This window comes from Maniola hyperantus, chromosome 8 (assembly GCF_902806685.2).
Source record: "Maniola hyperantus chromosome 8, iAphHyp1.2, whole genome shotgun sequence".
In the NCBI taxonomy this organism is placed as follows: Eukaryota; Metazoa; Arthropoda; class Insecta; order Lepidoptera; family Nymphalidae; genus Maniola; species Maniola hyperantus.
Genome location: NC_048543.1, coordinates 7,301,909 through 7,326,580, shown reverse-complemented (window position 1 = coordinate 7,326,580; position 24,672 = coordinate 7,301,909). Strand labels below are relative to the sequence as shown.

The window sequence follows — 24,672 nt, the reverse complement described above, 5'->3', positions numbered from 1 at the left end:
TTGATCTGGACTAGTGGTAATTGGTAGATCAATAGGGATTAATGTCTGATGATGGACAGACAGGTCAGGTTTGTTGAATGTAGATCCCGTAGATCCATATCTGATTATGATTTTAATACTTATACGCTTTTCTACTTTTGAGTGTACCCTAGAACATGAGTGTACCCTAGAAAATGTCATTATCACGAGAATACACAAACGCTCATATTGTTGGGCAACGAATCAGCCTCGCTGTGCAGCGCGGAAATGCAGCCAGTATTCTTGGAACCACTCCACGCGGGCATGATTTGTATAGTAATTAGATAAGCTAGCTTTATTTTAATTTTTTCATTTAAAAACGCTCATGTAAAAAATTGTACCTACCTACCATACAAACAATTTCGCGGCCATAGAATAGACTAGTTCCTAGTAGGTACATGAAAGGGTGTATGTAGGTATAGAACCTATCGCAGTATTATATAATGCCCAACAATTGGTAGACAGCAGTAATTTAAAATTCTAATAAAAGAGTATTGTATTACCGAGCTAATGTCAAAGATATTTCCATGCATAAATTGCTTTGATTTAGGGTCGAAGTAGTGCTTGGACTCATAATTATTTATAGTCTAAATGAAGTTGTATCGTAAACGTCCGCTGTGATTTATATATGCGGCTAGAAAGCAGCCGAAATCCTGATACTTCTATATTTTATTACCCTAATTTAAGGCTGCTACCCCATTATCGTAAAATACACTAAAAATATAATTTGAATTTATAAAACAAATATGAAAGAGAGAGTTTACACGAGGCTCGATTAAAATATATGTAAACATGTTTTTAATTTTGAAAATAGCTATTTTACAAATACGACAAGATAGCCCGCCCTCGGGTGGATCTTCTGAAAATCCATATGGGATTAGAAAGGGTGAAGTTTAAAAAATGCTGAAACACGCAATAAGTACCTACTACAATCTATTTTTATCCAAAAGTCCAAATACCAATTTTCATGGATATACCTATTATGAAAAATAATAGATTTTCATACAAACTAGTATTTAACTCCTTTGGGGGGTGAAATGTCCAAAAATGGTGACACACATTTTTCCATTTTTAACCAAAAGCCCAAACGCCAATTTTCGTGGATTTAAGTGAAATAACTTGAAAAACTATGTATTATCGTACATTTCTGGAATCTACCCACCATGGGTTGAATTTTTACCGGCCCCGTGAGGGGTGCCTGATCCTGAGTGCCCAAGAACGTCATAAAAGAAATCTGCTGTAAAAATTTAACCGCCTAAAAGCGATCAATTAGTCAGTCAGGACGTTAAGCCTATAATATATACATATATAAAAGGAAAAGCTGTCTGACTGATCTATCAACACACAGCTCAAGCTACTGGATGGATCGGGATGGGCATGCAGATAGTTATTATGACGTAGTTATCGCTAAGGAAGGATTCAGGACGAAGTCGCGGGCATAAGCTAGTTATATAATATAATATATATCTATATATTATAGCTTTAAGTTTTATTGTATTAAAAAAAAAAAAATCTATATATTCCATTAAGTAAATTAAAAACAAAAAATATATATAAAAATATCTTTAGGTACAGTTTAGACTAAGTAGCTATTATTACAAAAATAACTTTAATTACTACGCCAATGATAATGTCTTAACAGTTCGGAAACCACTTTCAATAATTAGAAACAAAGTAAATAGGTAGGTATAGGTAGGTGTTCAATATTTATAAAAATACATATTTCCTATTTCTCTTTCGAAATATATTTACTTATTCGTAATTTATTACGCGTAACCCGCCAACCCAGCCAACCAGTGGTATTTAATTGTACAAATTAAACCCGATTTCCTATCCGCAGATTGACGACCGGTAAACTAACTATGTTATTCATTCAAACTGTAGGTACATAAATACCTACATATCTAATAACTTCTTTCACTTTCTCGCCAGTTGACCGTCGTCATTAGGTATGTCATTTATTTACACATAGTTATAGTACGCGACAGGTCGAGATAGCAATTGGACGCCCCGCACACCCGCACGTCCCCCGCACTCACCCGCATCAGGCTAGCGCGGAGGCTGTGCGGGTGCGCCGTTCCCTCCCCGGCGGCCCGACCTATCGCGGACTATACTTGACTCTATATTATCTCTATTTTTGTCTGTATTACATTGCTTCCGAGTTCCGTCCAATTTTAAGGCGCCTAGGTATGAGATGAGATTTTTTTAACTTCAATACTTACAAGTTAGCCCTTGACTGCAATCTCACTTGGTGGTAAGATGCAGTCTAGATGGAAGCGGGCTAACCTGGAAGAGGTATGGCACTTTTTATTAAACCCATGTACCCCCATTACGTCTTTGTTTTCTACATGGCATCGAACCGGAACGCTAAATCACTTGGCGGCACGGATTTGCCAGTAGGGTGGTAACTGGTAACTAGCCACGGGTGAAGCCTACCACTAGACCAGAGAAAATTCTGAAATTATAACATTCCAAATTTCTAGTAGGTATGTATGAAGTCGGGCGAGCTTCAAGCTTTCATTTCTAGTTTCTTTTATTAAGCTCGCCCGACTTCATACGTACATTCAAGTGTAGAAACAAAAAAAAATGTTTTTACTTTGCAGTGGTTTTGGAAGTCGGTTTTTAATTTAAAAAAAATTATAGCGAGTTCCAATAACACATTTCGCTAATATCACGATCACAAGCAGACTATCCGGTTGCTAGCAAGAATTGAATTCGGGTACTTTCTCTCATTTGTAAGCTGCAATTTTGCTGTTTGAGAAACAAATATCCTGTTACATAGAGCGACAAAAACTAAAGTGACATCACGGATACGAAACGTATATTTTGTAATAAAGACTCCTACCTGTATTGGCATTTCTACCTGCACCAGCTAACAGGTTAATACAATCGAATCTTTCCATGGAAATAAAAAATGGTTCACTTTTGAAAAATATCTCAACGTGGGCTGGTATTGTCCGAAACACGTTTCTACTTTAAACTACCAAAGTACAACAAAAGAAATTCTTCCAATGACTAGTGAATTTTTGATAGTTCTTCATTTTTAGGGTTCCGTACCTCAAAAGGAAAAATGGAACCCTTATAGGATCACTTTGTTGTCTGTCTGTCTGTCTGTCAAGAAACCTACAGGGTTCTTCCCGTTGACCTAGAAACATGAAATTTGGCAGGTAGGTTGATCTTATAGCTGACATTTGGGGAAAAATCTGAAAACCGTGAATTTAGGGTTAGATCACACAAAAAAATTAAATTGTGGTCATGAACTAATAATTAGTATTTTCAACTTTTGAAGTGAGTGACTATATCAAGTGGAGTATCATATGAAAGGTCTTCACCTGTAAATTCTAAAACAGATTTTTATTCATTTTTATGCATCATAGTTTTTGAATTATCGTGCAAAATGACGAAAAAATACGACTGTAGTACGGAACCCTCATTGCGCGAGCCTGACTCGCACTTGGCCGGTTTTTCATTTATATGGGGTCTATTTTTATTTACGAATAGCAGTGCCCGCGACTTTGTTCACTGAGTATAACTGCTTTCCTGTGGGACTGAGTTACCTAAAAAGTAGTACCAGCCTGTAAAGTCTCATCAAGACCAAATACAGCCGTATTTGAGATAAATCCAGACAAACAAAAATTAAAACCCTTTATTTCGGTTTTGATAACTCGCAATTAAACATATTATTATAAGCTTAAGAAGATGAACTCCATTTGTATGTGATGATGATGAATGAATATGTACATTAACTTATCTTATGTAACGTTGGAATTATTATACTAAATATAAAGGAATAGAAACTTTTTGCAAAGTTTCTACAAAGGGCTTTAATGTAGAAAACAGTAAGCACGACCATACAAATCAGGAAATTATCTTAGAAATAAGTTACAATTTTGAAAAATCTACTTTTATAGAATTAAGGCGCATCGATAATTCAAGGACAAAATGAATGACTAACTGGTCATAAATATGTATAAACCCTTTGATTACAATGTTGGTCCACAATTTATCGGCTAAATTTGATACCCGTGAAATTATACCCACTTAGATAAAACCGTTTCGTAAGCCTAAAATAAAAATTGAATTAATGTGAAAAAGAAATTAGTCTTATTTCTTTCTGGAAACGGTTTCACAGTATATTATATAATATTTGAAAATAATACAACAAATAAGTATGTAACTGAGTTTTAAGTACTTATTTCATTTTATTTTAAGTAAGTATTTCATGTCAAAACTAGTGGTGTTTCTATAACTGTAATAAAAAGTGAAATCATGTTTATTTATCATACACATAACAGTAGGTATAGATAGTAGAAGTATAGGATAGGTAAGCAAGGTGTTCTAAATATTGTCTGTCTGTCTCTCTGTCTGTCTGTCTGTGAAGAAACCTACAGGGTACTTCCCGTTGACCTAGAATCATGAAATTTGGCAGGTAGGTAGATCTTATAGCTGACATTTGGGGAGAAATCTGAAAACCGCGAATTTAGGGTTAGATCACACAAAAAAAAATTTATTGTGGTCATGAACTAATAATTAGTATTTTCAACTTTCGAAGTGAGTGACTATATCAAGTGGGGTATCATATGAAAGGTCTTCAACTGTACATTCTAAAACAGATTTTTATTTATTTTTATGCATCATAGTTTTTGAATTATCGTGCAAAATGTCGAAAAAATACGACTGTAGTATGGAACCCTCATTGCGCGAGCCTGACTTGCACTTGGCCGGTTTTTAAATATCATAGCGATCAAAGAGTATATAATCACTATAGCGATTTGACATTTTGTGTACCTACTTACCTATATTCACGAATCTATTATTGCATAAATTTTGAGAATGCACTCTATGTGTCAAATGCAAAGTCAGAAGTACGATTTTACAGTGCGACAAGGCTATCTTGGCGCGTGGCGAAAACCGGAACTAACGTTGACGTCAAGTGCCCCCTTTGTTCTTGTTTGAATATTCTAAGCCTTTGTTCTCAAACAGTGCCCCCCTGTTAATGTCATTCACAAGAAAGCCTTGTCGCACAATAGTCCTTGGAATTTTCGGGTTCCTATTGTCTTTGATAATTATAATAAACGTATTAAAAGGTAAATAAGGTATTTTGAAAAGGTAACGGGAAGTTCCATATGTGGGCGGAAGATTCTAACAATTTCACTAGGCCATTTGCATTTTACAACTTGTATCGTTGTACGTAAACGAGATTTTGCCGGGAAAGGCGAGAATCGACTCGTCTCCATATTGCTTATACATTTTATATTTAAATTTAGGTGTTAAAACGCTAATTAGGGGACCTCTTTTAGGTAGAGTCACGGTGATGTTATAGAATGTATTAAAATGTGTTTCTTATGACGATCATAAAGTTATTTAATTTAGGTATATTGTGTTTTCATGCTGGTTGTATTTTTGTTGCATAACTTAACTATACAAAGTAGGTAGTGTTTAAAATATGTTAATAGGCAGGTAAGTAGGTACCTCAATAAATAAATAAATAAATGTTTATTTCGGACGTTTCCATCCATAGATTGTTAGTATGTTAGTTACAATTTTTTCCTTAATTAGTAAGTTAGTATTGTTAGTTCATTAATGGGTAGGTACAATTAATTTTATTTTACTGACCCAATAGCTATTGCCACACAGTGGTGTAGTATGGGACAGTCGGGCCTGGCCGCAATTTCCTTTAGGATGCGGTTGTCGCTGGTACGTAAGCGCTGCAGGAGAGATGCCGCTTTTTTCGCATCAATGATATAACAAAGCAAAATTTGAGAAGATATAATAGTACAATCCTTTATCCCGTACTCATAAGACGTATCAAAAATTTAAGTGTATGATGACATAATGAGTGGTATTGGAGTTTGTATAGGGTTTCTTGTTTTTCCCATATTTTAAACACTGCGGAGACGTACACTTTGCGACTAGTCGAGAAGAACATTGATCGTTTAGACTTTAGAGATGTGATGCTGGAGTCGAATGCTAGGAGTTTCATGGACCGAATTTCGTACCAACGGGAACGTCTCTATATCTACTCCAAGAACCTTTCCACGGCGCAAGAGTGACTCCATTGTGCGACAAGATCGACCGAGGAGGGCACCAGAGACCGAGGAAAGTCGCCCATAATACTAGTATAGTACCTACTAGGCTGTCGCCCAGCAGGAACTGGGCAAAGTCGTGAATGCTCGTGATGCATACAACATCTGCCCTCAAAGAAATTGCTTTGTGATAACCACAGCCGTTCTACCAAGAGATTTACGACGAAGAAGAAGCTTCTTATTTCTGATAGTACTTGCCTAGATAGGCAAGCGTTTTAGAATGTAAGACTGTTTTGGCCTTCTGGTTTGGTGTTTAGAAGATATAAAGAGCGATTCACGAATACTGCCACTAAACACACCAGAATATGATAGTACACCAAACAAATATTGATTTTTTACCTTAGAATCTAAATTTTAATTTAATTTTATATTTCACCTCTGTAATAATATGGGTACAATTTGCCTGAAATAAATAACATTATTATTATTATAGTAGTACGGAACCCCTCAGTGCGCGAGTCTGGCCGCACTTGGCCGTTTTTTTACTTAACAGTAAACTTTATGGCCCTTTCTAATAAAAAATGGCACATTCCCTTACTCTTCCTCTCTCATTTCCTTTTAAATCCACATTATAAACGTGAAGTAGGTAAGGAGAACCTACGCTTCGTTGGTAAGAAATTGCTTCATATCCATCCATACTATAATATTATAAATGCGAAAATGTGTCTGTCTGTCTGTCTGTCTGCTAGCTTTTCACGGCTCAACCGTTTAACCGATTTTGACGAAATTTGGTACAGAGATAGCTTGCATCCCGAGGAAGGACATAGGCTACTTTTTATCCCGGAAAATTAAAAAGTTCCTACGGGATTTTCAAAAACCTAAATCCACGCGGACGAAGTCGCGGGCATCATCTAGTAAGTATATAAAATGAAAAAGGGGACTGACTGATCTCTCAACGCACAGCTCAAACTACTGGACGGATCGAGCTGAAATTTGGCATGCAGATAGCTACTATGACGTAGCAATCCGCTATGAAAGGATTTTTGAAATTTCAACCCTTAAGAGGGTGAAATAGGGGTTTGAAATTTGTGTAGTCTACGCGTACGAAGTCGCGAGCATAAGCTAGTTATTATTTATTTATTGACTTCTTGATTGTACCTTATTAAAATAGATGTTACAATAGATAATAGATATGTTTCGTGCCACAATCTACTATTCTATGGTATGCAAGCCTTCCCAGGAAATGCCAACATACCACGCCTTAACTACTACCATTTTAAAATAAAATTTCCTTAGACCAATAATCCTACGAATTCGATTTACCGGTTACCCATGTTCAATAGTGATTTAGATTTCGAATAAGTATAAAACTGCTAAGTTGAATAGAACTAATTCAGTGCTTAGTCAGCATTTAGTATATTTTATTTGCAACTAGCTTATGCTCACGACTTCGTCCGCGTGGACTCCACAAATTTCAAACCCCTATTTCACCCCCTTAGGGGTTGAATTTTCAAAAATCCTTTCTTAGCGGATGCCTACGTCATAATAGCTATCTGCATGCCCAGCCCGATCCGTCCAGTAGTTTGAACTGTGCGTTGATAGATCAGTCAGTCAGTCACCTTTTCCTTTTATATATTTGCAATATATCGTGAACTTTTACAAATTATAGGATTTTTTGATTATTTGTTCGCGTTTTTTTTGTGGTATCAGTGCTATGTCCTGTCTTCGTTTTTGACAGCGTTCTGATTACACCCTGTATGCAGTTATAACGATCGGTACAATAATATGTAGTGACCGAATTTATAAAAATACTAGATGATGCCCGCGACTTCGTCCGCGTAGATTTAGGTTTCTTAAAAATCCCGTGGGAATCTTTGATTTTCCGGGATAAAAGTAGCCTTTGTCCGTCCCCGGTATGTAAGCTAACTCTGTACCTACCAAATTTCATCAAAATCGGTTGGGCCGTGAAAAGCTAGCTAGAATGGAGACTATGGAATTTTTTGGCAAATCGCGAAAAACATATTTTTGCAACTAGCGCTTCGCTTTTTATTCGGACATAATTAATATGCTCACTACAGAGCATCGGGTCTCCTCTCAGAGTGAGAAGGGTTTTGGCCACAGTCTACCACGCTGGCCATATGCGGATTGGTAGACTTCACACACATTTGAAAACACTATGGAGAACTCTCAGGCATGCAAGTTACCTTATTTAATATTTAATTAATCTATTAATCTATATTTAATTAATCAAAACGCACATAACTCCGAAAAGTTAGAGGTGCGTGCCCGGGATCGAACCCCCGACCTCCGATTAAAAGGCGGACGTCCTAACCACTAGTCTATCACAGCTTATCTATTACAATTTATAAAAGACTCATTTTTAATTCAGACACTTTAATATCAAAAGCGTGCGATATTAGGAGGTAACTATAGGTACCTACCTACTTACTGTAAATCATACAATCATAATGCGACGGAGGAGTGCCAGGCTCGGAATTAAAATGCAATAATATATCCAGCGAGCTGTAATTCTGGCCTGTCTCAGATCTCTTGAGATTATCGTAAAGTATTTATTTATCCATTCCCTCGGGAGGTTAGATAGCATCAGGGAATCAATTTTGCGGTGAAACGTCGCGGAGGCGTAAGTTTTGCGAGGCCTAACTTACAGGTGGCAGTAATGCCCATTTAATAGCTATTGGCAACCGAAAATAACGCGCGATAACGTGCTGCCAGTATAATAAACGAGTATTATTTTCTTTATTTTGTAAGTTCACGATTAGGTATGTATACGTAGTTATAATGATAGTACTTATACTATTTTACATTGGTGATAGGTTGACTCGTTGACGGTTCGTTTACACATACAGCCAAAAGGTACTATACTTGAATGATAGAAGTAGGTATTTCCGAAAAAAGGGTCAAGTCTACAAATTATTATGTAATCTTTTGACCACAGCACGCCAGCCGATTACGTCAAGCGACTGGCGTAGTCACGAAATTCGGACCCTAGGCTACGACGATTTCTCCAATGTTAGGTTGGTTTACATGATAGGTAAACCCGGAGGAGGACAGGCTACCAACTTCTGTCCCGGAAAATCTACCACGGGATGTTCAAAAAACTAAAACCCGAACAGATGAAGTCGCGGTATCATCAAGTTCTTTATAAAACTACCACTTAAAGATAAACATTAGAACGTTTGGTAGCGGGAAACTACCTACCTACTACCTATTCTTAAAACTGCACGCTTTATCAAATCCCTGATAAAACTTCTACTGTCGCCTGCTACCTTGAAACGCAAGCTCAGTAAATTAACGGGTCCGATATAGGTAGGTACTAGCAGCGACGTCCTCTCTCACGCAATTCATAGATCCTTAATCTAATTCTAAAGCCCGCACTAAAACAACGCCATTAATATCGACGCAAACAGAGCGCCGAGAATCTATCAGAACTGTAAATTTTTGCCTTAGCATTTAAATAGTTAGGCCATATCCTAAACAAATCTTTGATCACAGCTATAATCTAAGAGAACCAGATAATAAAAATGACGGTACAAAACCGTTTCCATCAAATCATAATAAACTTAGTAGATAGGTAGGTACAAGACGTTCAAACTTATGAAGTACACTCTACGCTCATAACTAGTCATACATAAAACACCAATGTATAATACCTATGACGTAGAAAGCATCAAGCTTACTAGAAACCGGTTTAGCTCCACATGAATGCACACATAGAAGTTGTCCAATTAAACTTGATCTGTGACAGTCAGCGATACCAGTCCCCGCTCGAAACTTGGTGAAGGGCGTCTGGAGGCGAGGCAGGTCGCGTTGAACTGGTCACCACTCTCGAGTGATAAGAAAGCGGCCACAGTAGACTGTCAGGGAACAATCTGTTGTTAAAATGTTGTGATAGCTTTCGATATTGGAAATTATAAACCTAGGTAGATGTCTCAAGATAATGAGCCCGATTGGTTTGTTAAAATGTATGTAAGTACCTAAAGTACCTGTAAGTATTCGTAGGTACCTTATACCTAATTTGCATCATAAATTTTTAAACCGACTTTCAAAAAGGAGGTGGTTCTCATTCGACCCGTTCTTTTAAAGTAGGTATGTAACATCGATTTTTTCGAGGTTTCTGGACGGATTTGCAAATTTTTTTTTAATCGACAGTCCTTGTTTCCGAATTTCTGGATCCAACTCTCAGCCCTAATGAATAAAATGCATTAGGTAATATTTTTACACTACAACCTTAGCTTACTTGCTCTGAATGTCAAGACGAGTAGTTAATTCAGTTATAAATTACTAGATGATGCTCAAGACTACATCCGCATGGATAAATTTAGTTAAAAAATTCCGTGGGAAATTTTGATTTCCTGGGATAAAAAAAGCTATTCTCTTCGAGATGCAAGCTATCTCTGTCGTCAAAATTGGTTAAGCGAATGGGCCGTCAAAATTAACAGACAGATACTTTTATTACTATATTAGACATAATTAGTATGGATACAAGTTGAATCTATTATCATACTACCAATATTTTAAATGCGAAAGTATGTTTGTTTGTTGCTTTGTCCTTCAATCACGTCGCCGACGAATAAAGCAACGTATAGACGTGATTTTTATGCACGTGCACATATTATGTGCACATGCAAAAAATAACGCCTATACGCTGCTTAATAGCTATATAGTTAAAGACATGAAGAGTGATAAATACTACTTTTTATCCCGGTAAATCAAAGAGTTTCAACGGGATTTTAAAACCTAAATCCAAGCGAATAAAGTCGGGGGCATCCTCATAATTAACTGATTCAGGGCAGTTGTAACTTTCCTTGACCTCACTTCTTGTAGAATACGATTAAACACTAAATTGGAGCACGCTGTATCTATCATATCGAGTAACATCAACTCTCTCCGAGACCAACTATTTTTCTAATTGATCGCACGACTGAGTCTGAAAGGAACAAAGCTAATTTAGAAACCTTCACCTTCGGTATCTTTACTATTGAAAAAAAAATTGGTAGGTACCTAACTCTCAGGGCGATTCAATACGGATTCATTGTAAATCGAAACATTTCACGAAGGTTTATACTCATAAGTAGGTTCTAATTAGGCTCGCTCGATGTCCGGTGAGGGTCAATTATAACACCACTTAATAAATATTAAATTACCTTTATAAATGAGAAAGTGTCTGTCTGCTACGTTTTCACGACCCATGAGTTAAACCGATTAGGTCAAAATTGTTACAGAGGTAGCTTGCCATTCCAGAGACTGACATACGCTATCGATTTTATCCCGGAAAATCAAAGACTTCCCATTGGATTTTTAAAAACGCTAATTTCGCTAATACGGAGATAACTTGAGTTTTTTAGATGGAACAAAATCGGATTTTTAGAAAGCTAATTCCAGTCGATTAAAGTTGGTATGTATCTAGTAAAGTATATTTCTTAAACAGAGTTTTTTAACTTTTCGTGTGATAACAAATGTTCAGTGACGACAACATAACTAACGCTGCATTTAATTCCACAAATCAAGCCTTAAAATAACTCCGTCACCGATGCGTGCTCTAATCCATTGGGGACGGAAAGTATAAGGTACCTAAGTGACTTTTTTCTCTCTCGATAAGGCTTTTAAGGGACACGCCACCCAAACTCGTTATCAATTGTGCCTCAAAAAGCATTAGACAACGTAACAGGTTGAAATAAATGCTGATTTAACATCCAAAGTTCTCTTCCAACGAGCACACTCGTCCCAATCAATAAATTTGTAGATAAAAACAAAAATGCTAATACGTTAAAATTCCCAATGCTAAATCAGCGACGTCGGCGACTTTGTTTATTACTTAAAATATTGTATTACGGCTGTTTTACGCCGAAACAAGAACATGCGACAATGAGGCATGCTACAATTGGAAACATAAATTTTGCGACCTTTAATCAGCATACGGTAGTCTATTTTATACCTAGATCATATTATTATCGTGCTGTAAAATTGGAATATTACGGTACGACCATTGACTTATTATAATATGATAGACTAAATATACTATTATCTACTACTAGTTATATAATACTAGCGACCCGCCCCGGCTTCGCATAGGTGCAATGTAGATACTAATGTGGTGTCATTGAGGTGTAGTTGCCTCGGAAACTCTCAAATGAGAGGATTTTTTCCGACCTAATTCACATTACTTCAAATTCTCTAGGGATTTCTAATTTTTTGAGAATTAAACTATAGCTATAAACCTTCCTCTTGAATCACTCTATCTCTTAGTGAAAACCGCTTTAAAATCCGTTGTGTAGTTTAAAAGATCTACGCGTTTATACATACATACAGACGCGGGAAGTGACTTTATTTTATACTATGTAGAGATGCGACTGTGAGGCATGCCGCAATGTTGCTCTGTGTTGCTCTGGTGTAAACGAATCTTTAGGCATATTATGTACAAAGGTAGAGCAGGACCTATTTCTCTTATATTTTTTTATTTACAATTTAAAAATTCATATGTGTACAAGCTCTTATACGCAATGCGTAGACACAAGACTATTAGTATTGGCGTGAAATAATGAAAGCTATTTCACAGTATAACGTAACCTGTACGTTCATTAAGGTGAGTGTCGATGCCCGCGCCGGGAGCGCGTTGAATAAATCAGACTGGGGAATGCAGGCTGGCGCCCTAATGCGCTTTCGATGTCAGTTGATAGTCACCCCTCTCCCCGGTCTACCTTAAATCGATCTTCTCTCATATAATCATAACACAAATAATATTATTGCCAATTCACTTTTAAAAACCAGTTGGTGTGTATAAAGTATGGTAGAGTAAGTACCATTGTGTTTGAATAAATAATATGATTGAGTATTATTATTGACTAGCTGATGCCCGCGACTTTGTACGCGTGGATTTAGGTTTTTAAAAATCCCGTGGAAACTCTTCAATTTCTCGGGATGAAAAGTAGCCTATGTCCTTCCCCGGGATATAAGCTATCTATGTACTAAATTTCATCAAAATCGGTTGAACGGTTGAGCCGTGAAAAGCTAGCAGACAGACAGACAGACACACTTTCGCATTTATAATATTAGTCCATACCAATATTATAAATGCGAAAGTATGGATTAAAAATTAAGATATTAAAATTTTAGGTAGGCAAAGCTCATCATGCTCAGCTTAGTAGTCAGTAAGTTGTTATCAAAAAGACTCAGGCAGTGGTCCGACCGCCGACGATGAACGATGACGTAGAACTAGAAACTTAAAAGAGTTGGCGATCAGCGGGAAGCGAGTGTGTAGCTTCGATAGTTTAGTCGCCGGGCTATAAGCGAGTGTGCAAGTGCGACGAGCGATTACTCGCGCACACACAAAAAATTGTGGTCATGAACTAATAATTAGTAACGAAGAAGTAGAACTAATAGTTAGTAGAACTAATAATAGAAAACTAATAATTTTCGAAGTAAGATAACTATATCAAGTGGGGTATCATATAAAAGGGTTTTACCTGTGCATTCTAAAATAGATTTTTATTTATTTTTATACATCATAGTGTTTGAATTATCGTGCAAGATGTCGAAAAAATACGACTGTAGTACGGAATCCTCGGTGCGCGAGCCTGACTCGCACTTGGCCGGTTTTTATAATTACACTGACCCATCTGCTTATAAACTACTGAATGAATGGATTTCATTGCAATTTGGCATGTACATAAAACTAATAGGTACTTGTACATTTTAGGTAGTTTACATACAATTCATCCCAAAAAATGGCTCTTTCGGGATAGGCAATTAAAATTTTTGACGATGTTACTCCATAAGTCATTTAAATCTGAACCGATTATTATTATATTTCCTTTTTTTGCAAAGGTTTTTTTTTAAATCTTTTATTAACAGGCTTTTACTTGCAAAGGTTGTACGATAAAGTTGGTTTCATGTAATAATCTTTTTCTAAACTGGTAAAAACTGTAATATCTTTGAACAATTTATTGTTAAAAACTCGTTTCCTGCTAACACAAAATCAGAATCGATAAACATAAAGATTTCTTATAAGACTTTTATGAGCAAATGTGCTAAAAAATACCTCTGTGTACCTACATCAAAAAAGATGTTGAAAAAGAGCGAGTAGGATTCGTGCTCTGAGATGGCTCCGTAATTGTTTTACACATTGTATATTATGCCAATATTGGATTCAAAATTATTGATTTCCTTTTTTTCACTTATTTTTATTATCTAATTTTGACGACCTCCCTGGCGCAGTTGTAAGCAGCGCGGTCTTATTAGTGGGAGGTACCGGGTTCGATTCCTGGCAGTGGTTTGGAATTTTGTAATTTCTTAATTTCTGGTCTGATCTGGTGGGAGGCTTCAGCCGCGGCTAGTTACCACCCTATCGGCAAAGCCGTGCCGCCAAGCGATTTAGCGTTCCGGTACGATGCCGTGTAGAAACCAAAGGGCATGGGTTTAATAAAAACTGCCACACCCCTTCCAGGTTAGCCCGCTTCCATCTTAGAGTGCATCATCACTTTCGACCAGGTGAGATCAAGAGTTAACTTGTGGCTGAATTTAAAAAAAAAACTACAAGACCTACGTTCTAAATCGTAGATCACCAGGAAGTACCCTAAGGTTTGATGATCAGTCAGTGTGTAGGAGTTTTTAGTTTACAAAATATACGCATCATTATGCCTTCAGTACTCGATATCAGGTTGTTACCTCAAGCCAATTTGGAAAAAAACAGCTTTGACACACGGACTGTTGGACGCGCAACAAAATCCGAAAGTGTTTCTGTCTGTCTGTTGGCCTGCTTGCTTTTCATGACCCATTCGTTTAACCAGTTTTGTTTGACTCATAGCTTTCATTCCTAGGAAGAACATAAGCTACTTTTGTTTTGGAAAATTAAAAAGTGGATCTACAGCCACAGGATTTTTAAAAAACTGAAACTTACGCGGACGAAGGTGCAGGCATCATCTAGTGATCCTGTAAGTGTTCAATTTTGAGTTACGGAACCCTAAAATTACAGTGTATTAAGAGTGACACTCAAGCACTCTACGGTCAATAGGGTTAGTTCGATTAAATAAGATATTTGGAACGTATTACGAACTCGATTCGAGTTTTGAATACCTTTTTATTTTTCTGATATTTTAAATTAAATGCTAGCCCTTTCTTAGGTTATCGTATCGTTAAAAACATCTTATTTTAAGATTCCAAAAATAATTTGTAAATTTATATTTATATGCACGCGGATGAAGTCTATCATCTAGTAGTAAAATAAAAGTTGTGTACGTCTACCCGGGCTGATTTTATGCTTACAGAACAATAATGTTTTAAAATTTTCAACCCCAGTGTAATAAATGTTTTTTAAGGCCAAAGTCTCAGGTTCAACTTTTATGTGACAAAGAGTAAAGGCATTATCGTAACCATAATCCAACGAGAGGTTTACGAGCATACTTTATAGGATTTTGCTTTTTATAACATTTCTTCAAACTTAAAATGGTACATTTACCTTGTAGCGTAAATTCCTTCCTTTCCGAGTTTGTTATTACGTTTTTATTGATTTTGAATAAAGTCCAAGCATAATTTGTATATTATTGTGATATATATAAGTTTAAATTGCATGTATTATGTGTATAATATCATTGGATAGTACCTATATGTACCTACTATACATGTTATAAAACAAATACCCTTACAGACATCAATCGATCCGAATCCATGAAAGTACGGATATGAAAAATATCTACGACATACGTCATTAGCTACCATACAAAACAAAAAGGAACGTATTTTCACGGACCCGGATCGGATGAGTGCGTAACCGCCGCTATGCTACTGAAATTATTTAAAACAGATACATAATGTTTATAATTTTATTAAAGTTCCTATTAATTATTGCACAAAGTAAGCATGAAACAAACAAATTACAAACAAAATTCATGTTTCATTTAATCTTTCGAATGTTTCAGAACGAACGTTGAGATTTCGTTGCGAGACGCGGCTTATCGTTAATTTAGAGTCTCCGATTAGACTCTGCCATCCGACGTACGCTAACGAGCATTCGTTTTTAAATTTATTTTTATTTCGACAACAGTATGGTGCCGATGTTTTGTCTTCTACCGACGATTGTACGAAGTTAATTGGATTGTCCGCATTAAAATAAACAAAACCTACCCATACTCATTCGAATATGCTTTAATCGCGACATCTGTCACACCAGTCGGTGCCTTTTACAACACTTATTTTATAATTTGATTTATTTAAAAAAGATCTTGAAATATTACCTTAGTAGTAGTAGATTGCAGTGGAGTCCCAGAAGAAACGGCACAGACTTCTACTTCATATCGATCAACACCTGCTTCTCTATCTAGAGTTACAGCTGTGGACAAGATACCTAGAGAGGAATCTATATCAAACAACCTGTCCACTTGTTTTTTATCACCAGTCACATTCACTATATAATATTCTAAGCCACCTTTATAGTTGTTAGTCATATTTAGCACAGGAGTTCCAGCTGGTTCATTCTCAGCCACCGAAATAGACCCAACGTTTGTCCACGTAATACCCTCTAACTCTGTCCCACCCATTATAACAGTCAAATATGTTTCCGTGCTTCTTTGTTCACTCAGCACTGCTTCATCTGTAGCTTTAATAACAAGATTCCATCTGGCATCAGGCATGGCGGGAGGATAGCGCAAAGTCAATGCACCATTACTTCTATGCAAATCAAAAATATCATTACCACCATGAATCAGCTTATATGTAACTAGCCCATTTGTTCCAGAATCCATATCACGAGCCAAAACATTCATTATGAAAATTCCACGATTTAAACTTCGTCCTAATCTTTCAGAATTTATGACAGCAGCGTTCATAGAGACGAAAACTGGTGCGTTATCATTAATATCTTCAACAATAACTGTTACTAGTTTCTCTGCAGAAAGTCTCAATGAGGCAGGTTCAGCTCTGTCATAAGCAACAACAGTTATCCTAAATGTGTCAGTGCTTTCTCTATCAATAGGTAATAAAGTGTGAATGACTCCTGTGATATTATTTATTGCAAAATTTCGTCTCCCATCATTGGGATCTTGATGCGTGATTGAGTAATAAACTTTTCCATTTAAACCTGAATCTGGATCTTCCGCTGTAACTGTAACTATTGGAGTATGCGTTGGAATACCCTCTCTTATTTGTCGCACAATAGCAGTGTTAGTAAAAATGGGTGCATTATCATTCGCATCGATTACGTTAACTATAAATGAAATGCTCGAAGAAAGACTCGGGCTTCCATTATCCGTTGCTGTTATATTCAAAACATAGGAAGTTAAATCTTCGTAATCCAAATGCTTATGAAGAAACAATTCTCCAGAATAGCTGTCTATAAAAAATGCTTCTTTTCTATTGCCTGATGTAATGGTAAATTGCAACTCATTATTTATACCTAAATCTGCATCATTAGCGTAGAACTGAATAATTTTTTTATTAACAGGTTCTGTTTCTAAAACTGAAACTTTCATTTGAGTTTGTGTGAAAATGGGTGCATTGTCGTTCTCGTCCAATACATCAATACTTATAGTTGCTGTAGAAGAAAGACGTATAGCTAGTCCTGAATCATGAGCCATTATGGTGAGTGTATAACGATCTACTGTTTCTCGATCTAGAGGCTTATTAATAGATAGTTGACCAGTGGCTTCATCAAGCATAAATTTTCCAAGGTCGTCACCTCCAATAAGTTTATAGTAAATATCTCCATTAAGACCTTCATCAGCATCTAAAGAATATACTCTCATTATGGAAGCGCCAACATCAGCTCCTTCAGAAACTTCTACTGAATATGGCGTTCTAGTAAAAATTGGAGCATTGTCATTTACGTCAGTAATATATATGGTAACTCGAACTGAATCAGACAACTTTACTTTTCCATTGTCACTTACTGTAACAGTCAATGTAATGTAATTTTGTCCAGTGTTTTGTGATAAACTCTCTCTGTCAAAAGTTTTCAGAGTTCTAATGAACCCGTTTCTTGAATCGATTCTAAAATCATTTTGAACTATAGGTAAACTGAAAGTCAGTTCAGCATTTCGTCCAATGTCTTTATCTGTTGCTGTTAATTTTCCCACAAAAGTATCGGCTGGTTCATTTTCTTTAATTTTGAATATAAAAGTTGTATTAGTAAACTGCGGACTGTTATCATTTTCGTCTAAAACGTGAATTACAACTGGAACCTGTGATGATCTTGGAGGCTTTCCATGATCAGATGCTATTATTGACAAGGAATAGTAATCTCTCTCTTCTCTATCAAGTGAACTTCTCACATATAGATAACCATCAGGGAACACGCCAAATTTTCCGTCCATATTACCCTCAATAATTTCATAGGATATTCTACCATTAAGCCCTAAGTCAGCATCTGATGCCGATATAGCAAAAAATCTTGTATTCACAACAGTTGATTCTAATAATGAAGTTTCGTAGGAAGTATGATCAAACACAGGAGTGTGATCATTCACATCTTTTACTATGGCCGATATTGTATGTTTAGTTGCAAGTACTGGTCTTCCATTATCAGTAGCAGTTACTTCGATTGGTAAAATTGATCCTGGCTCACTTGTAATAGCTTTGTTTAAATATATAACGCCAGTGGTATCTGATATGCGAAAACTGTTATCTACGTTGTAACTTAAACTATATGAAACTGTTCTATTTGATCCTGAATCATGGTCTGTGGCTCTAGCAAAATAAACTTCTTGTCCAACCGCCATGTTTTCAGGTATAAATATTTCATCTTTTCCTTCTATAAAAATCGGATAATTGTCATTAACATCTAATATAGAAATATTCACCGTTGTAAATCCAAATGTTTGACCACTTTTGGCCATAATTTTTAAGTTATACGTCATTTTATCTTCGCGGTCAATATTTGATGCAGTTGTAATTATGCCACTTTTTTCATCTATTTTAAATACATGTTTCTGATCACCATCTATTAAATAATACAAGATTGTATCACTTGATGTTCTAGTATTCACTTTACCTACAAACCGGCCGAGCTGAGTTTTCATTGTTCCTTCATCTTCCACTATTTTAAAATTATAACCATTATAGCCCTCAAACTCCAAGTTTTTACGTTGTGAAGCTTTTATTATTTCAACAATGGCATTTTCAGTAGCTCTTCTATTACCTCTATCTTGACATGATATTCTTAGAGAATATATTGCTTTAGGTGCTTTGCGGAAATCTTTTTGTAAAATTATTTTTCCACTATTTGGATCAATATCAAAATACCCATCCCCTCCACTTTCAATTTTATACATAATCTTAGCATTTTCTCCTTCATCTAAGTCCTGAGCTTTTACTTGAAGGATCGTTGACCCAGGATTCATGTCTTCCCTTATACTTTCAAAATATCTTTTAGGGTAAAACACTGGGTCATTGTCATTAACATCAAGAACTTTAAGAAATACTGTAGCCGTAGATAACTGAGGAGGGTATCCTTGATCTTTAGCAACTACTTGAATCTCATACAAGGGAATTTTTTCTCTGTCCAATTCTATAGCCGCACTTAATTGTCCAGTTATAGCATCTAATATAAAAGTATTAGGATATTTCCGTTCAACATTTGACGATAGATAATAAGACACAGATCCATTTGTTCCTTGATCATAATCGGATGCAGTTAGTATGAGAATTTCTTTAATAGGTTTCACGTTTTCAGGAAGAGTTGCATTGATCTGAGATTGTGGAAAAGTAGGCGCTTCATCATTTTCATCTAATATTGTTATTTTAAGTCTCGTATATGCCCATTTGGGATTAGGTCCGCCATCCCTAGCTGACACATTTAATTCTACAGTACCTTGGATCTCTCTATCTAATACTGACCTTGTTGTTACTAAACCCGTGAGATGATCAATGAAAAACCATTGTTGTTGATTTCCATCATTAAAATCATAGAAAATTTCAGCATTAACACCTGAATCTTCATCGGACGCTGTAATACCAGCCACATATGTACCAGATGGAGCTAGTTCACTTAACACTGTTGAATATTCAGACTTTTCAAATACTGGTTCATGGTCGTTTACGTCATTAACGTGAATTACAAGAAATGCAGTGGTGGTGCGTGAAGGTACACCCTGATCAGTAGCAACCACACTCAAATTGTATTTACTTATTTCTTCCCTGTCTAAAATTCCGTTAACATGGACGATATAAACACTACTCGAGTTTTCTAGACGAAAATGATTGAGTTCATTTCCGGATACAATTTTCACACTTGTAATACCATTTAATCCTGCATCTAAATCAGTTACAGTTATTGCAGCAACAAGTGATCCATTCTTGGCATTTTCATCGACTGTAGCAAAGTTTGCCGTCGGGGGTACATAAGTAAAGGTAATAACTGGGTCATGGTCATTTGCATCAATAAGATTAACAGTTACATACGTTCGTGCATCTTGTCGCGGTACCCCATGATCCTTGGCTATAACAGTCAAAACACAGGTCATATTACACGTCGTATTGCTGCAATACTTTGGACAGTTTAATTTCTTTGTAGTTGTTATAACTCCGGATTCTGGATCCACTGCAAACTGTTTTTCTGTATCAGTAACTTCATAGGTAATTTTACTATTGTCACCCAAATCACTATCTGTTGCAGTTACTTTTAGAACTGTAGTTCCAGGTGGTACACTTTCGTTGAGAGACACAGAAAAGTCACTTTGATCAAATATTGGCGGGTTATCATTTACATCTAAAATAGTAACATTTACTTGTAGGTACCCGTACTTTGGCGGGCTTCCGCCATCCCGTGCTGATATATTTAAGACATAAAAATCATTTGTTTCTCTATCTAACTTGCCCGTCGTTTCCAAGTGTAGGTAGGAAGTTTGTCCGCTCGGATTTACAGTAACATTTAAGCGAAATTTCCCTTCATTATCACCATCTATAATTCTGTAATCATTTGCTATTCCATTTTCTCCCAAATCCATGTCAGTTGCTGCATCTAACAACAACTTCGTTCCTGGAGCCGCACTTTCTGAAAATGCTACGGCTATAATCGGTTCAGGGAACTCTGGAAAGTTGTCATTGACATCCGTTACACGAAGTCGAACTTCAATAGGATAAGTAGGCTGACTCGATAGAACTACAAACGCATAACGATCCACTTTTTCACGATCAAGAATCACATTAGTTTTTATCTCACCAGATACTGAATCCAGGATGAACTCTTTCGGAGGCTCATTAAAACGATAGGTGAAACCAGGTTTGATTGGTATCTTTCCAACAAACGTTCCTATAGGTTGAGCCTCTGGCACGCGAAGGTCGACACCGGTGTCCACGGCGCGAGACTGCATCTGTTCGGCGGCGGCGCCAGCGCCCGCGCCGGAAAGCAGCGCCAGCACGGCCAGCACCACGTGCCACCGCCCCATCCTTGTCATGACACTGGTAATAACATCGCACAGATGCTCTCCTTCAGCGAAATTTACCCGCAACTGAAACTCTTACTGTGTCCCGTTCGCGCAGTGCCGCGCGCTCGCTCTGCTCAGGTATGCAACATGGCCGCGACGACCTGCGCGAGCACGAATATCTCACAGAAAGTGCGACCCGCCGTTGCGCCTACGCCGTCACATTCATTCGTAAACACACGTGACACTCACTATTTACACCAGTTACAGGTCGCAATGTTGGTTTATTCAACTAAAACTCCATACACTTCATACATAGAACGTTAAAACGTAGAGTACGGAAAGATATCACAGTTTAATAACACTATCCAGTCAAGTTATTGTCAGTTTGTAGTGTTGTTTTCGCAACGGGACGGGCATGCAGGTTGCGACGCGCTCGGCACGGTACTGGCGCGGCGGGCGGAGGCTTTCTCGCCGCCCCGCGACCCTCCTTGTGCCTCGAACCTCCCCGCAGCTTTAAAGCTCAGACCGTAGCTGCGGGATGATGATGCAGAGATAATGTCCGCCCAAGGATTCTACTATTTATTGTTCAAAAGACACTTATTATTATCATTGATGCAGTAAAATATTTTTAATAAGGCTGCTGTAGTAGGCCACGTATAGTTAACACTTTCCTTGTGTAATTAATATAACTATCAGTATTTCTATTTAAGTTATTTTACAAAAATTACAAAGTTATAAGATAGGAAGTTATAAAAATCTCCTAAAATAATATAACTCAATAATTTAAATACTGGAGCTAGGTATAAATCTAAAAAAATAACGCCTACCGTAGAAATTGAAACACTTAGTTGCATTGAACCATATTATAAAATTAATTATTTTAGCTACCTACCTATTATATTTATATCTATACCTTTGGCGCGTTGATGTCTTTTGTACGCAAATCAATTCATTGTAATTATGAGCATTGTTATAGCGGTTCTAGGTATATTATTGGTGACATTACAATGTATTTACATTTCACAAAATTTTGAGCTATAATCCACTGATAAATAATTTATTCAAATAAGTAGGCATCTCAACTATTACACTATTTCAGTAATATTTCTGTATCTCTCATTCTAAAGGTCGACGTACAACATTTCTTGCCGGCTACTTTATCAGCATTATTATAGTGGTTCTAGGTTTGTTATTGGTTACATTACGTTTGGTATTAAAATATTACATTAACAAAATGTTGAGCTATAATCTATATAATATAAAAAAGGAGAAGCTGACTGATTGACTGACTGACTGATCTATTAACGCGCAGCTCAAACTACTATACCGAAGTGGCTGAAAGGCATGCAGATAGCTGTTATGACGTAGACATCCGCTAAGAAAGGATTTTTGAAAATTTAACCTCTAAGTGGGTAAATAGGGGTTCGAACTTTGTGTAGTCCATGCGGAAGAAGTCGTAGGCACGAGCAAGTCCACTGATAAATAATTTATTCCAACACGCTAGGTAGGCATCTAAACTATTACACTATTTCTGGAACACAAGAATTGAAACGCCTAGAGTAGCCGGAACTGGATGTCTGGACTAGAGCCAAATTTATAAAATACCTTAGATACTACTTACTCAAATTAATGCAATTTTTTTTTAAACGGTCCAGTAAACAAATTAATGCAATTTTTTTTAAACCTACCAAATGTCACACATATCCATTGAGGTATACTAGTAGATATTCTGCATCGGTAGAATTTTAACAAACTGCATAGATATGCAAGGGAAGTCTGTACGTAGACTACCTACCTATAAATGAATGAATGAAATGAAAATCTTTTTTTTTTATTTGTATAAACTTTTACAAGTGCTTACGAATAGTCGTATGCATCTACCACTGATTCGGAATGCCTTTCCTGCCGAGAAGAACCAGCAAGAAACTCGGCGGTTGCTCTTTTCAAATATTTGATATAGGTACAAGATTATGCCATGTATAAAATAGTATTTGCAGTCTTGTGCGTTGCTGGAACGAGCTGCAGGTCAAATCCACGCTCTTTTATCATTTAGATAATCTTCAATTGTGTAATATGCTTTTTTCAGGAGCATATTTTTAATAGATTTTTTAAACTTGTGCAAAGGTAAGTCCAAAATAGTTTGCGGGATTTTATTATAAAAGGTAATACCCATACCCACAAATGACTTTTGGACTTTCCTGAGGCGGAAGGCAGGAGCTGCAAGTTTGTCTCTGTTTCTAGTTAGCCTATTGTGTAGACATACATATTATTGTGGACATACATACATTTGAAATTGTGGTGTATATTACTATATAATATAGCTTAAAATCAATTAAATGCCATTTGTTATAACAGTAAAAGCAAAAATCATGAGAAAACCTTCAAGATTGAGAGCTATCCTTAATATTGTTATTCGCAAAGGTGTGTGAAGTCTGCCAATCCACACTAGGCCAACGTGGTGGCCTGTGACCTATAAGCCCATCTCATTCGGAGTGGAGATTCGTGCTTATATTTGTAGGTAAGTACTTAACTGGAGTCATTTTTCATCCTGAATTTAACACATAATTTTCCGATTGATGTTTAGGAAATGTATAGAATTCTAGGAAATCTGTATAGAAAAATATTAATTCACACATCTTATTGATTTTAGGAGTTACATACATTTCCTTTCTATATAATGACGGATTACATACATTTCTGGCAACAATAATAAACGATGGTGACGACCATGACGACTGAAACCCCAAAGTAAGAAAAAACTCGTCCTTGAACTCCATCTATGTCGTGCATGCTTTACAAGGTGCAGCTTTATGGACATTATTTTCTATGATGCTTTCAAGACAAAACTTCTCGCAAACTCCTGAACTTTTGCCGAGCTTTTGCCTAATCCCGCTGTTCTTCAATAGATGGCGCTGGTAAGCAAATCTAAAAAGGGTACCTATTTCACACCAAGCGAGATAAATCTAAAAATGTAGGTATATAAATAAGATAATAATTAGCAATAAGCAATCTAAAAATGACAATTCCAGTTCATAAAATAATATAATATTTTTTATAGTTCATTTTATAGGTTTCATTTTTTAATCAGCAGGTCTACAAGTATCCGCTGTAGCCACCATGATGAATCACGATTCCCGACGTTCCCGACTGTGACGTGAGACGTCACATTGATTGTGGTTGTAATGTAAACAGAGATTATTACTCCCGTTACCGTACCGCATATTTTATTTATGGAAGACGGGTTCGTACCTAAT

The 24,672-nt window shown here is 36.6% G+C and overlaps 1 protein-coding gene across 2 annotated transcripts in view; it reads right to left on the bottom strand.

Annotated features, from left to right (window-relative positions):
• ft (cadherin-related tumor suppressor fat) overlaps positions 1-21,480 on the bottom strand; it is a 155,915-nt gene extending 134,435 nt beyond the window's left edge. For both annotated transcript variants that reach the window (XM_069500366.1, XM_034971433.2), the window contains exon 1: positions 16,295-21,480. In XM_069500366.1, coding sequence (XP_069356467.1) covers positions 16,295-21,448 — 5,154 coding nt within the window. In that variant the 5' untranslated portion in view covers positions 21,449-21,480. The remainder of the gene's footprint in view (positions 1-16,294) is intronic.
• Positions 21,481-24,672: the final 3,192 nt, after the last annotated feature.